At 43.9% G+C, this 16,123-nt stretch overlaps 1 protein-coding gene across 1 annotated transcript in view; it reads left to right on the top strand.

The window, feature by feature from the left end:
- Positions 1 to 3,790: 3,790 nt before the first annotated feature.
- Positions 3,791 to 16,123, top strand: part of LOC119953325 (glucagon-like peptide 2 receptor) — a 78,383-nt gene continuing 66,050 nt past the window's right edge. Inside the window, exon 1 of the mRNA XM_038777486.1 lies at positions 3,791 to 4,200. Coding sequence (XP_038633414.1) covers positions 4,108 to 4,200 — 93 coding nt within the window. The 5' untranslated portion in view covers positions 3,791 to 4,107. The remainder of the gene's footprint in view (positions 4,201 to 16,123) is intronic.

Here is a 16,123-nt window from a genome sequence, read left to right as displayed (position 1 = left end):
TAATGTAGGACCTGCACTACAGGTTCGCCGGTAGCCCCTGCCTGCTGGCTCCGCCCAGTAGGAGGAGTATAAATATGTGTGTCATCTATTCAGCAGCCATTTCGCCAGCTGCTGTGGGAGGCCACATATCTTACTGCAATAAAGCCACAGTTGTTTTGTGATGATATGATCTGCATACTCGTCTGCCATTGGGCCAGAACGTCGGCTTACCATTGGCCCTGGTCGGTCATGTGCCTCTCGACCGATTGGCCGAGAGGCTGAGTTAACCACGCCTCTATTAACGAGGTATAAATGCTCAAACGCCTGACGATTGTCCCTTTCCACTGTAGACGATCGCAGAGCTGTGTTCTAGTTAATTAAAGCCAGACTTTGGTAAATCACTCGCCTCGCGTGCAATCGATGGTACATCATGTTTCCAACTTTAATCTTTGTGCAATTGATCGTGCATCAGGGTGGGTTTTATGTACCTAGGTATCCAGGTGGCGCGGGGGTGGGAGCAATTATACAAGTTGAATCTGGCTCTGTTGGTGGAGCAAATGAAGGGCGAATTTAAAACATAGAATCTGCTTCCATTGTCAATGGCGGGGTGAGTGCAGTACGTAAAGGTGACTGCCTCCGAGGGTTTTGTTTGCATTCCAAACATCCCGACCTTTATCTCCAAGGCCTTTTACAAGATGGTTAACTCATTGATTTTGGGATTTGTGTGGCCAGGGAAGGCCCCTCGGGTAAAGAAGGCACTATTGGAGCGGGGGTGGCGGGGGGGGGGGGGGGGGGGGGGGGGGGGGGGGGGGTGGGGGGGGGTGATGGAGCGGGGTTGGCCTTGCCAAATCTAATGAGTTATTATTGGGCGGCAAGTATAGTCATGTTAAGGAAGTGGGTAAGGGTACTAGTTTGGGAGCATATTGCCGTTCTCGCTGGCCAGGTACTCCACAAGTCCGGTAGTGGTGACTGCCCTGAGGGTGTGGGGACAGTGGTGACAGCACTTGAAGCTTGAGGAGGCTTCGATTTGGGCCCTGATCTGTGGGAATCACAGGTTCGCACTGAGGGAGCTGGATGGGGGGGAGGGGTTTCTGGGGTTGGCGGCAAACGTGGATTGAGCACTTTGGAGATTGTTCATGGAAGGATTGGTGCTGTCCTTTCCTGATCTACCACCCCCAGGATTGCAGGACAAGATGCTGTCGAGAACAGGGATTGGAGAGGGCAGAGTGTCAGGGAGATATAAGGGTGGGCCCGCGAACCACGTCCACATGTTTTGGGCCTGCCCAAAACTGCAGGGATTTTGGCAGTGGTTCACTGGAATGACGTTGGAGGTACTGGGGGCAAAGGTGGTTCCGAGTCCAGTATTTGGAATGTCGGAAGACGCAGGAGTCCAGGGGGTGTTCTGGCCTTTACCTCTCTGGTAGCCTGGGAGAGATCCTGTTGGGGTGGAGGGACACTGGAGCCTCAAAGGTCGGGGTGAGTGACCTCACGGATTCCCTTAGGTTGGAGAAAATGAAGTTCGCCTTAGTGGGGTCAATGGAAGGTTTCACCCGGAGATGGAAACCGTTCATTGACTTCTTACAGGACAGTTAACTCAGCCAGGGGGGAGGGTTTAGGGTCAACAAGAAAAAGTGGAGACCGAGAGGGTGGGGGATATGGTAGGGAGGGATGTTGAGGTTGGCGGCTATTTATTGAGTTATGCTGTGTTCTCCTGTTTGTTACCTGTTGGTTATCTTTTTTATCTTGGTTTTGGTTTTATTTGATGTTTGTTTATGAATGCCATAATTGAAAGATTAAAAAAAAAAGAGAATGAAACCACAAGGGGAGAGACGTACGGTCTGATGGAGACACGTCACAATCTGGAGAAGGCATCGCAAAGGTTGCATCATGAGACTCAGGTCAAGTAGGCCCTGCTGTACAGCCTGAGGGGCAGCAGTTGGCAAGTAAAATAACAGATCGACAGCCTGGGGCAAGAACTAAAGAACTTGCCCCTTAATTTTTCATTCATAATGAAAACTCTGAAAAAGCAGCCAAATCATGTTTCGCGATGTGAGGACAGGGCTAAACGTCACATTTTTCAGAAAGATCAGGAAATATTGACAAGGAACTCGACCACCAGTGAGAAGTGGATACCTGTCATTGTCTTAGCAAAGGCAGGACCGCTCTCCTACACCATTCAAACCCAAGACGATGTTGTGTAACGACACACTGACCAACTTTTAGCAGTTAGAACAAGTTTGTCAGAGTCAAAGGAGAGTCCATGACTGTGCCAAGTGAAGACCTGAGAATGTGACACTTCCGGAAACAAATGTGGAGGCAAGTACCCCAGTTGAGGACATTTCAACTCCGAATCAACCTCCAAATCCCACATTGACTCTGGTGGAGACAACGACGGAAAACATCCAAACCACACCAAAAACACCAGAGGTGACAGTCAACATGAAAATGCAGATGCCTGAGATTCACAGACAACCACACTTCCTCCAAAATGTCTAACTTAGTGACTGTTGTGTCTGTTAATTGTTTATATTGTAAATTTTGATTGTTAACATGATACTGTGTTTCACTGCAGGAACTCTGAGGTGAACGGGACTGAAAGAATTGTGTATTCATACTTGTTCCTAGTTCGAACAAGTTCATTTTAAGAGTTTGTACACGTGACGTACTGATGACATCATCAGCAGTTTGGGCGTGCTAACATTCTAATAGCCTGTGAGAAAATACCTTTCCAATAAAGCACTTGTTGTTTGTACCTCGTGGTCTTCCAGCCTGTACTTTAAAAATATCGCAGTGAGACACAAATATTTTAAAACTCTGATTAAAATATGAACGTGTTGATGTAAAAATGTCATTTGGCAGTAAGCGCCATGAACAGTAACATGAGCACATTGCGTGCAGTGTTTCCATTTTGTCAACACTATCGCTGCAGTCATTATCAAGACTCATCAATACCTGTGCTGATATTACTGACTAAAAGAAGATATTCTGTCGAGTTACCTTGTCGATGTCTGTGCGAGCTTTCTGAGCACATATTAGCTGCCATGCTTCTCTACCATACATCAGTGACGGTCCGACAAAAGTACTTGACATATAGAATTCCTACAGAGCAGAAGGAGGTCATGTGGCCTATTGTGTCTGCTCCAACAGTCTGAAAGAGTTCCCACCCAGGCCCATTTCCCCCACCCTATCCCCATCTTACCTGCATGTCTTTGGACACTAAAGGACAATTTAGCATGGCCAATCCCCCTAAGTTGAACATCTTTGGGCTATGGGAGGAAACAAAAGCACCTGGAGGAGACGTACAAACTCCACACAGCCGTCCAAGGTCGGAATTGAACCTGAGTCCCGAGCGCTGTGAGGCAACAATGCTAACCACTGTACCTCTGCACCTTCATTGAATGTGTTGCATATTGGGGTGTTCTGAGGTGATGACGACTCTATATCCGTGTAGCCTCTTCCGTTCTCTAAGTTGTGACACTAGTGCTAATGGTACATGATTTTTAATAAGAAACACACGGGGAGGTTCAGGAGGGTGGCTTTCTTCCAACCAGGAAAGTGATCGGTCTTGATCAATTCACCAACCAAAATAAAAGTTCTTCACTGCGATGGAGCAAAGTCTAATTTCAAATGTGCTCCTGTCGTGTATAGATCAATCGGTGCACCAGTGAGTGACAGTGATCGTCCCTTCCAGTCAAGTGTGATTGTGTAGGTATGTTTCTATAGTAACTGCCTGTTTATATTTGGCTATGATTGGTAGAGAGAAGTTTAGAAGGGGGGGGAGGAGTAAGATACAGAAAACAGATCCTGGCAGTGCACATACTGCAGACACAGAGGCTGGACCGTTCTCTCCAGGGATTACTTCCCACAACATGAGCTTTGAAGCTTGGTTGGATATGAATGTTTAAAATAATCAATTAAGTCATGACATTAGGGGTTGCAGGTTTTGAAACATCCGATTGATCTGAAGTAAGGGGGGGGGTGGTCTGTCTGATGGCTGCTGCTGCCACCTGAATGATTCGACAAGGCAGTATTTTGGAGGAGAAAGAAGTGCTGAAAGTTTTTGGGCTGGGAAGAGAATTGCATGTTCTTCAACAACTTTGATGACAGATCATACGGAAGCAAACTGCAATGAAAATCTTCAATGGAAGCACGGATGAGGGACTAAGTTCAACCCAGTGGCTGCATCATTTAGTCTTGGCAGCATTGCTACAAGTAACGCAAGTGAGTGCATCTGAGTTTATTCAAAGTGATTATCTGGAGGAAGAGAAATTTATTTGTACAAAACAAAACCACACCAAAAAAAAGCACAGTGAACTGATTAACCGAGTTGATTTTTTGTTGTTATATCTATTTGTTAGTTTAAATCAGGATACATTCCGCCGGGCTTTGCTGCAAGTTGATCTCTCGAACGTACAAAGTTTGAATATTCTCTGAGCTGTTTTCTGCTTGCTTGCATATTTGCATTGAGCCCTCATCTACACTTTGTGATTAAGTCCTTAATCTAGTTAAATAGACCGGCCATGTAAAAATGTCAGGGGAAATTTAATTAGAGCACTAAAAACAGAACAGTAAAAAAGAAAGAAGTTAAACCCTAAAGTTTTTATTTTTAAATTATGTTTTCTCTGATTTGTCCCATTATGAGCATTGCATTTCAAAGGCCAGGTGATATGTGCTTGTGTACAAGTAAATTATAAAGCCCCCCCACCCCCCTCTGTGTCCCCCCTAGTCAGACAAGACCTAGGAGCTGAGGAGAGAGAGATCAAAATTAGCTGTTACATAAGGCATTGAACCCCGGACCCTCCTGATTAAAAGGCCAACAGAGGTATCCAGACAGCTGAATATTTTTATGTTTTGAAATCCATTCTCTTCTCAAAAGTTTTTAGCAGAGGGTTAATATTAAAAAAAGAACAAAGTTCTTACCAATTCCGGCTTGTGTTGGAATTTGAGCTCTATTAGTCCGGGATTATTGGTCTAATAACATAATCACCACGACCACCAGTTTAGGAGTAGGAGCATTATAGTCAGTGGAAGAAGCATTAAAAAAATACCCACTCGTTGCTGTGATTGATTGCTGAACGCCAATTTTTGATACTGGTCAACGCTTGGAATATTTCCACTTTACAATCAGATCGTACTCAAACGTTTGTTTAATAAAAGCGAAAAGGGTCAGACGAGTAACATTAAGAAAATGTTTATTTGTAACACGTCCTATTTACAAAGCTGCCGAGAGAGTCTCTCTCTGTCGGTTGCTTCCTATCTGTTCGACCTTATATACACATGGTAACAGCCCCGTAGTCAGCAGGGGAGCTCATACTCCTCGAGCGACACCGGGGAGTGGGGGGGGGGGGGGGGGGGGGGGGTGGAAATAATCAAGCCTTCCCCGTGTGCTCTGTGCATGTTACTACAGTCTGGACATGCTGTCACTTCAGCTGGGAGTTGGGCAACTTGAATGTAAATTTCATGGTGTAAAACGTTGACAACATTGGTCAAACTTGATTTGAAAGAGATTGTAAATCGATAGATCACCATCGGTGAGTTAGGCACCGAAACGGTGCCTGTGGTTCTCGAGCTGCTGACAACTTACATTTTTCACAATTGTGCAAGAAAATCAGACAAACATTCAGAATAACGAGCTATTATCAAAACAAATTTAATATAAATATCAGTGAAGCATGAATTAAATATTGCACCCAGTAAAAGAGCAAGACATTCAAATATTTGAAAGGGAGTTGACTGATGTTTGTCGCTGATTTATTTTAAAAGTTTGTTCTGCAAATAATTCAACCAAATTAATTTTATGTTTTGAAAAATCTCCTCCTCAATTGGGATGGGGGTCATTACCACTGCTTGAAGTTCTGTTATTTCTAGATGCCTTTTCGTTGAGGGGTTGAAAAGCAGGATAATTCAATTCTTCTTATTGATTCAGTTATTGTGCCGCTGGCCAGCTTGAAGCAGCCGTAGTCATTGATCATAAAGATATGATTTTTAAACTTTGCAGGGTGGTTGTTGATTATGCTGCACTGGTACAAAATGAGCCAGAGCAAGTCGTCAAACCTGTTACATCGCTCTCAATTTTTATTGCCAGTGAAGTCAATTGGAAGGAATATAGATGCAAAGCAAGATGCCAATTTGTTGTCTCCCATGTTGAATCATCAAACCAACATCTATCCTCGTGTCCTTTTGTGCAATTTAGAAATTATAACAGATGTGAGATATCTGCCACTGCTCCCTCACTATTGACTGATGTGAGAACAGATCAGAGCAATAATGAGTGTTAGATCAAGAGAAAATCTTATCTCTTTTTGTTTGTTCGTGTTCTTTCATTAACTCTGTCTCTTTTTTTGTTAGTCTCACATTTTCTTCCTTATCTTTTTTCCTGTTTCCATCATTTCGCTCTCTGCCTCTATCCCTGATTAAATTAATTGCTCCATTCAATGCAATTGATACTAGTCTAAGATATGAAGCACATAAGCCATTTTGGATGCAAATCTCCGGTTTTGAGACTAAGTGCTCCCGCCAGAGGAGAAACCGGATTGGTTCCCTTTGGCGCGAGGAACAACGCCATGATAGGACACTCATACCGTGGCAGGATTCTCCGTGTTGACACCGGGACTGGATTGTGTGCGGTGCACATTCCTGTTAGGGGTGCTATCCGGTGAGAGAGTCAGGACATGCAAATGAACCAGCATTCTGCCGGCACAAATTCAGAGCATTTTCCGGCCCAGCGAGTGTTCTAGTCGCTGCGGCCAGAGTTAGCGTTAAATAGCTGGCAGCTAGAGTTGTTTCTTAGCTCTCCATTTACTACACACACTGCATTTACCACACACTCACTGCATGTACCACATACTCACTGCACTTATCACATACTCACTGCATTTACCACACACTCACTGCACTTACCACACACTGGTTACATTTACCACACACTCAATGCGCTTACCAAACACTCACTGCACTTACCACACACTCACTGCATTTACCACACACTCACTGCGTTTACCACACACTCACTGCATTTACCACACACTGATTACATTTACCACACACTCAATGCGCTTACCAAACACTCACTGCACTTACCACACACTCACTGCATTTACCACACACTCACTGCGTTTACCACACACTCACTGCATTTACCACACACTGATTACATTTACCACACACTCACTGCGCTTACCACACACTCACTGCATTTACCACAAACTCACTGCATTTACCACACACTCACTGTAGCCACCAAGATGGCTCACAGAAGACGTTCCCCCCGAAGTTAGGAGTCCAAGGTGGTCCAACAACTCCATGCCAGTGAGGAACAGACAAACACCCTCTTCCCCAGGGTGGGACACAGATCAAGCCTACCCTTCGGAATGCTGCCTGGGAGGTGATGGCCGAGGCAGTTAGTGCTGCCAGTTTTACCAGGAGGAGACAGCTGGTGATGTGGAGGGTTGGGGATCACTTTTGAGGCCTTTTCCCTGAGAGGGGCAGAGAACCATAAGACCATAAGACATAGAAGCAGAATTAGGCCACTCGGCCCATCGAGTCTACTCTGACTATCAATCATGGCTGATATTTTGCTCATCCTCATTCTCCTGCCTTCTTCCTATAACCCCGATCCCCTTATTAAACAAGAACCTCTCTATCTCTGTCTTAAAGCCAGTCAGTAATTTGGCCTTCAGCGGCAAAGAGTTCGACAGATTCACCATCCTCTGGCTGGAGAGATTCTTCCTCATCTCTGTTTCAAAGGATCGTCCCTTTAGTCTGAGATTGTGTCCTCTGGTTCTAGTTTTTCCTACAACTGGAAACATCCTCTCCACGTCCACTCTATCCAGGCCTCACAGTATCCTGTATGTTTCAATAAGATCCCCTTCGGCCTTCTAAACTCCAACGAGTACAGACCCAGAGTCCTCAAACGTTCCTCATATGACAAGCTGTTCATTCCAGGGATCATTCTTGTGAACCTCTTCTGGACCCTTTCCAAGGCCAGCACATCCTTCCTTAGATACGGGGCCAAAACTGCTCACAATACTCTAAACGGGGTCTGACCAGAGCCTTATACAGCCTCAGATGTACATCCGTGGTCTTGTATTCTAGTCCTCCTGACATGAATGCTAACATTGCATTTGCCTTCCTAACTGCCGACTGGACCTGCACATTAACCTTCAGGGTTTGCTTAGCAAATGATTTGCTAAGCATTTCCAAGTGAGGGCTTCATAGGCCACAGTGCTGATGTCCTCTAATTGGGGTGAGCTTTGCTGATCCCTTGCTTCCTCTGCAGTGGGGCAGCACTTTAAAGGAGTGCCAACCCCTGGTGGGCCCCTGATTGAGCTTTGCCACACACATCACCTTGATGCAACAGCTTGGGTATGAGCCTGGCTAGAGGGATGGTGTGGGTGGACTGCGAGATGACGAAGGGCCTTCTGAACATTCAAAGGATATAGGCAGCACTCAGCAGTGTGAGCAGCAGGAGCCTGTAAGAAGTAGCAACAGAGTTTGTTTAAAAGACAGATTACAGCAATGGCGGTCTGAGCCAGGCCACCCAATGAGACTCACCCTGTGTTCATGGACTTAGCACCAACTCGCTCCTTGCTATTGCCTCCAGCCCAGACAGCCATCCCCCAGCAAACCATGGCGCCCAGTTCACATTTGTAAATCCTTGTGGTCATTCACGCCCGCAGGACATCTGCCTGAGAGGGGTGGAGCATTGTGAAAGTGTGGAGTGTGAAGTCTCCAAACCGTGAATCACATTTAAAGGTATGTAAAAGTCGGTCTTGCATGCCCCCGCCGGCGTGGGCGTAAACCCTAAACTGTGCATAGTGACGAGCATACCGGCTGCCTGCACTTAGTGATCTCAGGCCTCCATTTCGAACTGGTGCCCCGATCCCAGCGTCCAGACACTGGCCCCCCTCCCCCCACATAAAGCAAATGTTGATCATCCCCCCCCCCCACCCCCTCCGCTGACATAGGGAACAGTCCCAACCCCTCAGCAAAGAGGGGCATCACCACAGAAATAATGGATCACCCCATGCGTGAGAGTGACCCAACCCCCTCCACCACAGCCATCCCAACCACTTTCAGCATCCCCTTCTGGCCCCAGCCCTTGGCATTGCCCACGGTGCACTGCCCCACACTGACACCTTGGCTGCGACACTGCGGCCAGGGTTCAAGGAGATAAGTCGATTTGCCCCTCTGTAGAATGACAATTCAAAGATTCTAAGTTCATTTAAGTGACAGAGTGTCAATTAGAGGGTCAATCAGAACAAGGGTATATATAAACATTGAGATTAGGATCAATGGGGGCTACTTCAGATGCATTCAAGTGTGAAGGGAAAGATAAATAAACAAACTTCCTGCCTACCATTTAAACCATCGCTAGGCAGATTTTTACCTGTCAATCAAAAGCTAGTGAAAGGTATTACACAAATAAATTGAATGAATGAATGCAAAGTCTCTCAATGGATTTTGGGGAGTTTTGAAGCTTTTCAAGTGTTGTGAGCTTTCTAAAGCAGCAGTGTTAAAACAGAGCAGATGTGAGGACAGGGAAAATCTTTGCTTCTTCCTGGTTTGAATCTTCAAAGTACTGTCTGATCTTCTCAACAGCTGTTAGGCAGAGCAGTGCAAAGTGAGAGGGCAACTTCAAAGTTTAAACAGTTCACAGACGAGGATAATAATTTTGAACAGAGATCTGACTGAGATCTCCATTTCAGGAGTGATCTTCAAGTAGCCCAGGCCTAGAAGAGGAGGGGGAGTAGAGCATGGGGGGGGGGGGAGATGTAGATTTGTGCTTCCATCCCATTAATCACTTTCAGATGAATACATTTGAGCTGTTTGCATGTTCCTGCTAGTGCGGAGCAGGAAGCCTCCTATGGCTGGTGGGGCAGGGCTGAAGACTGGGAATGGGTCTGCTGTCCAGCACCGATCCCGTTTTTGGGCCAGTGCAGGTTTCTCAGCCCCATTGAGATTTCCAATTTCTGCGGGCAGGAGCGGAGATTCCTCCTCTCTTTATTGTAATAATTATTTTCCTGGGTAAAATACCCATACCACAAGCCACCTGCTGTTTTTCTGTTGTCTAAATTAACTCTTCTCACCAATTTCCTCTGCACCTTTTAGCTTCATCCACATGTTGTGAGTGGGGCAAATTGGATAGCTCTATCAAAAGATGTCCAAAAAGTTTGGGTGGGGTTACTGGGTTATGGGGATAGGGTGGAGTGCTTTTTCCAAAGGCCAGGACAGACTCAATGGGTCGAATGGCCTCCTTCCGCACTGTAAACTCTAAGATTCTTTGATCAAATAACCAGCCAGGGTATGATAGGCTGAATGGTCATCTTCTGTGTTGTATGATTCTATGAGGTAGTTCAAAGCCCTTGCTCTTATAAATTGTGCATATGCGGAATACTCAGAGAGGGAAGCTGAACAGATGTGACTCATGTAAGTGAAGAGCAGAAGTGCGGATTGGAAGCTGTTTAAGTTTGGGCATTAATTTGGAACTGACCACACTGTCATGAACTGCCTAGCAACAGGTAGACATCTGCCTAGTAACAGCAGTAACACAAATGTGACAAGGCATGATGGAATGCGATCTGCACGGCAACTAGTGACCCAGCAACAGGTAGACATTTCCTTAGCGACAGCAGCAGCCAGCATTCAAATGACATTATGGGATATGATTTTAAAAGTAATGTGACGCAGGTATCTAGACAAATGATATATAGTTGCCAGCACCATCAGGAGCAGAGAGGCAGTTTACACTTAAGAACCGGGAGAGCAGTTTACATCTAACAGCCTGTGAGGCCAGTCCAAATGTAATTGTCAGGAGCCTAGGCTTACCATTTAAGTCTAAGAGCTAAAGTCATGCAAAAACCTTTGTTAAAGCAGTTTAATTATCTTTGCTGGACCAGCAGTGTCTGTCAGCCCTGTATTATTTGGTAACTATAAACTGGATTTGACTTACAGATTTACTTAATTTGGATGTTGTTCGGGGAAAGGGGAAGTATTAAGAAGTTTAAGGATTGTAGATATAGTTTGGAACAAGGAGCACATTCTACATAAACTGTGTATGTGTTCAGTGATTCATATACTTAATTGTCCAAGAATGTTGTAGCCCTGTTTATGTAGATTTGTCTTTTCTTTCAGTTAATAAAAAGCCTTTAATAATTGCTACAGGATGAATAGGCTGGCTATTCTCATGGGGGTTTCACGTGACTGCTCACACCATTCCAAAAACAAAACTAGACATCACCATGAACCAATGCTTCAAGTTGGGATACCATCACAGATAATATCAGTGGGGCCCATGAAACACTCATAACACTGTTGACACCGTATATTTCTAAAAGTTGCAAATTCACTGATCATTTGTACATTGTCACTCCTGTGCATGCATCGTGTGTCAGCCCCCCCGCCCCCCCCCCCCCCCCCCCCCCCCCCCCCCCCCCCCCACAACCAAGTTTGGTAAGCAGACAAAATATAGCATTGTTTTGTTGTTCCACCTGGAGGTAGATATCTACCTTCCTGTTCCATCATATTCTAGGTGTCCGTCTTAATCCAGTGGTACTGCTCTTACCTTTAGTTGAAATGTGATGGGTTCCAAGCACAATCCATCAATTCAAGTGCATTAATTAGGGTGATGTTTCACTGGCAGTGCTGTGCTGTTGGAGGTGCTGTCTTTCAAACAAATCTGAATTAAATGGAGGGCACTTGTTTGGATGTCAGTGATTCAACACTTTTTTTGAAAAGAAGTAAGGGAGTTCCAATTCTCCTGGCCCGCAAATGTCTCTCAACCAACATCACTGGACAACTTATCGCATCAGTATATCAATGTGGTTTGTAATATCTTTCCATGTGGAAATTAGCTGCCCTACCTCTTACAATACAGCATTGGTGACTACATTTCAAAGGACCTTATAGATAATGAGCCGTGTTAGGATTTACTGAGAAAGAACAGAAAATACAAAATGTAACATAATCTAAAATAGACTACTCCCAGACAGAGGAGTGGAGGCAAAATTATGAGTCATTGAAGAGCCTACTGTGACATGAAGAGGAAGGGAAATGTGGTAATCTTTTACCACACAGAGATGTGTTATGACAGGTGAAGTGACCTCCCTCATTTGTGGCGGCACAGCATAGGTGGCACATTAGCATGGTGATTAGCACTGTTGCTTCACAGCGCCAGGGACCTGGGTTCGATTGGGTCACTGTCTGTGTGGAGTCTGCACGTTCTCCCCGCATCTGCATGGGTTGCCTCCGGGTGCTCCGGTTTCCTTCTACAAGTCCCAAAAGATGTTCTTATTAGGTGAATTTGACATTCTGATTTCTCCCTCAGTGTACGGAGTATGGCAACTAGGGGATTTTCGCAGTAACTTCATTGCAGTGTTAATGTAAACCTACTTGTGACACTAATTAAGATTATTGTATTTATCATGTGAATTCTAGTTATTATTTTGTAGACTGCAGCAATATCTTAGCATCTATTAAACAAGTCCACCGATTCTGTGAAGCCATTAGCATTGTGGTGTTATAGTTTAGGAATTTGCATAAAATTCCATTTTAAAGCGGTTAGATATTTTTGAAAATCAAAAATTCTTCAGAACAGTGCTGTAAAAAATTGCACCATTAAATTAATATAACATGCATTAATTATTGGCAGTTAAGGTCGCATAACCAGATTATGAAGATTTATGTTTCATGGGTCCCAGATATATACAGACAAATATATTTTCTGTTCACTTTGGAGTTTAACTGAAAGGATATTTGGAAGAAAATAAATTTTTTAACATGCACTTGCTGACTGAAATTTCCTATGGCATAGAATTGAAAGAGATTTGGAAAGCTTTCCAAACAGAATAACAGTGGAGTTAATGGAACTCACAAATATTCATGCATAAGTAGTACAGCAACAGTAGGCAAAGAGCAGATTCAAAAAGTTAAATGTGAATATGTTGCCTCATTCCACTGTTAACATCAGCAAATTATTTTTCCCTTTCATTTAATCGCTGATTGAACTGTTAACTATAAAACTGTTGCTTTGTTGCTCATGTGATTGATTCTGTGTTTAAATTAAAGTTTGTTTTCACATCAAAGATACCTATTGGCAGAGTCATCACTCCTGGGGCAAAGTATCCATTCCATTAAATTTTTAAAATTGCAAGTTGTTGGGTTTCTCATCTGGGATCCAACATAATCTGCATGCTCTATACGAACTAAACTGCACGTGGATAGTCAAAACTAGTAATGGCAAGCGGAAGTGCCCTTTTAATTACATAATAAATTTAATGATGGTGAATCACTCTCTTTGGAAACAAAAAAATAACTATTATAGGTGTGGAATCCCCTGCCTTCATGTCCTGAATTGTTTTTGAAGATTTTTAAAAAACCTCAAATTTTGTTTTCTGATTTTAATTCTCACTTTCTCCTAGTGTCTTTTTTTTCTCTCTCTTTCTTCTTTCACCATTTATTTCTTTGATTTGGTGACAATTCACCCTTCTTCTCAATTCTTCTACTGTTTGTTTCCCGATCACTAAAGGTTGAATATTTGAAAAGATGGAAAGCCTCTCCATCATTAAGAAAGTAACTTTGGAAGGCCGAATCCAAAAGTCCTGCTCCTGTATACAGCACCTACCATTTATGTAGGGTATGAATCTCATTAGTTCACAGAGGCAACTGCACATGTTAAAGTACCTCATTTCTGTTAATGGGATGTCCAGAACATGACTTCTGCACGTTACGTCTGGTAGGAAAATTTTGAACGCTGCTGGAGTTATTTGGAGCAATAATGTACCCTTTTGGAGAAGTAGGGTGCCCTTCTGGAGATGGTTCCGGAACACCTTTGGGGGAGGTCAGATGCCCTTTGGGAGCGACAAGCTGCCCTTTAGGATTGTTAAAAGTGGACATGAATGTGTATAAAAAATGCATTAGTTCATTGGAACTGTAAAGCTCATTGAACTTGGCAAAAGAATTGTCAAGCAAGCTATCAAAAGGAGCTGTCAAACTTTTAAGGCATTTAAAACACCTGCCCTTAAAATATATATTTTTGGGGAAAACATTCTATATTATTAAAATAATAATCTTTACCATTTCACTTCATCTACTGACGTAAGCTTGGGGCCAGTCATTACAGGGACATTGCCGCATTTCTGATTTCACAGCCATCCATTATTACAGTGCGGTGCATGTCAGTTCACAGTTTGATTGACAGCTCCAAGTGCTGATAAAGTCTTCAAGGTGGGACAACAAATTAGAATGCTTGCTTTTATAAGGGATAAAAGGAAGTTAAATATGATGCAGGGGTTTTTATTGATGAAAATATTTTTTTAAATAAATAAATAAAGAACTTTATCTCATCTCAGGATAAGTGCTGAGGTCTGCCTTTTATGGATACTGGGTGAGTTGGCAAGGTAGGTGCAAGGGTAAAAGTTGGTGTGTGGGGGATTTAGGTTGGCATAAGTTGACACAAAGTTGGTACAGGAGCTACAAAGGCCAATGGTCATGGGTAGAGTGGTATAGTTTGGCATGGAGGGTAGAGTGGTATAGTTTGGCATGGAGGGTATGAGGGGCCATGGGGCTGACTGTAAGACATGAGCAGGCAGGATGTGGTATGGATGGACATGGGGGGAATGTGTGGGTGGTGGGCAATGGGGGGGGGGGCTGGGGGGTGGTTCGGAACCTGTTTCATGTTGTATGTTGTACTCTTTTAAAAAAACCTTTGACAAAACGCCAGCACACTGAGGCATACCTCCCGCCGAGTCCACCTCTACACCAGTCAGCTCCCATACTCAATCTATGGTTGACCAACATGGCTCCCATTAAACTAGCCCCCTTCCCCTAGTCCGCACCCCCTCCACCTCCCCAACCCCCCCCCCCCCCCCCCCCCCACCCCCCCCCCCCAAAATGAAAATTGGACCTTCTGGCCTACATTTTCATGGTTGCTTTTATAAGGGATAAAAGGAAGTTAAATATGATTCAGGGGTTTTAAATTAAAAATTAGGGTTAGGGTTAGGGTTATATAAGTTCATAGCTTACGGAGCCGGGACCTGGTGGCAAAAATCTCATGGGTTAAGTAGATATTCTATTGTTCCTACTCACTCTGGCCTTGTTTACGTCTCTGTTCTGTTATCAGCTCACATGTTCAGCAACTGAGGAACAAAGAAAATTTTGAGCTGAAGGGTGCAGGAACAGGTCTGACTAAGAGCAGTTGAGTGTCCTGTTGCAATAAAACTTGCTTCATTGTTAACAAATGAAGAGAAATCAGCAGTACTGTGGAAACAGTTTATAAATTGCATAAATTAACCTGCAGTATGAGTTTTTCTATTATTTCACACTGGTACATGTTGTTATATTAATGACTTAAACGTGGTGGCTCCTGAAAGTGGCTATGGGGGAAACACCAGAACATAAGGGAAGTAGGATGAGGCCATTTGGCCACTCGAGCCTGCTCCACCATTCAATAAGTTCATAGCTGATCTGAGTGTGGCCTTAACTCCATTTTTCCTGCCTGCCCCCATTATTTTTCACAAAAGTGTGTATAAACTTTGCAGGCCTAGAAGATGGCATCAACGATGCCACAAACTATATTTTGGTAACGCAAGTAGTTGCAATAAGCAAAAAGTTAATGAGCTAATCTTACTGAGCTACAAAGTTTCCTGGAGAATCTGAATAATGAACAGCAGGAGCAAAATGCCTGCTTAGGTACAAGAGAACTGCAGCCAAAAGGACACGAAGATTTTGCTGTTAACCTCTTGTAACACATTTCAGCAAGTCCCCAATTTGAATTGCAGCTGGCTCTGAATACTTATCATGAAAAGGAGGGAATATTACGGGGGACCATCAGAAGGACAAGTAGCTGGGAATTTGGTTCCTGATACACTGGTGAAGGAATGTGTGTAATTGCAGAGCACCACTGCCACCTAAGGAATGGAAGCTGCATTTAGAAATGAATAGCAGTAGCCACCTGTTGACTTCTATTGAATGGTACAGTTTGTTATATCAAGGTGTAAGTCAAAAATGTAAAAAAATAGCTGAGGTAAAATGTGTAAAGTTATGGTTTGTTATCTCTCAGATTCTGTGAATTCAAGTTTGATTAACTGCATGAGGTGACAGGACTTCTGGCATTTATTATAAATAACCAAAAGGGCCGCACATAGTT

The sequence above is a fragment of the Scyliorhinus canicula genome, chromosome 18, assembly GCF_902713615.1.
Source record: "Scyliorhinus canicula chromosome 18, sScyCan1.1, whole genome shotgun sequence".
NCBI lineage: Eukaryota > Metazoa > Chordata > Chondrichthyes > Carcharhiniformes > Scyliorhinidae > Scyliorhinus > Scyliorhinus canicula.
Note: the sequence above shows the minus strand (reverse complement) of the source record. Positions and strands in the feature narration are given on the sequence as shown.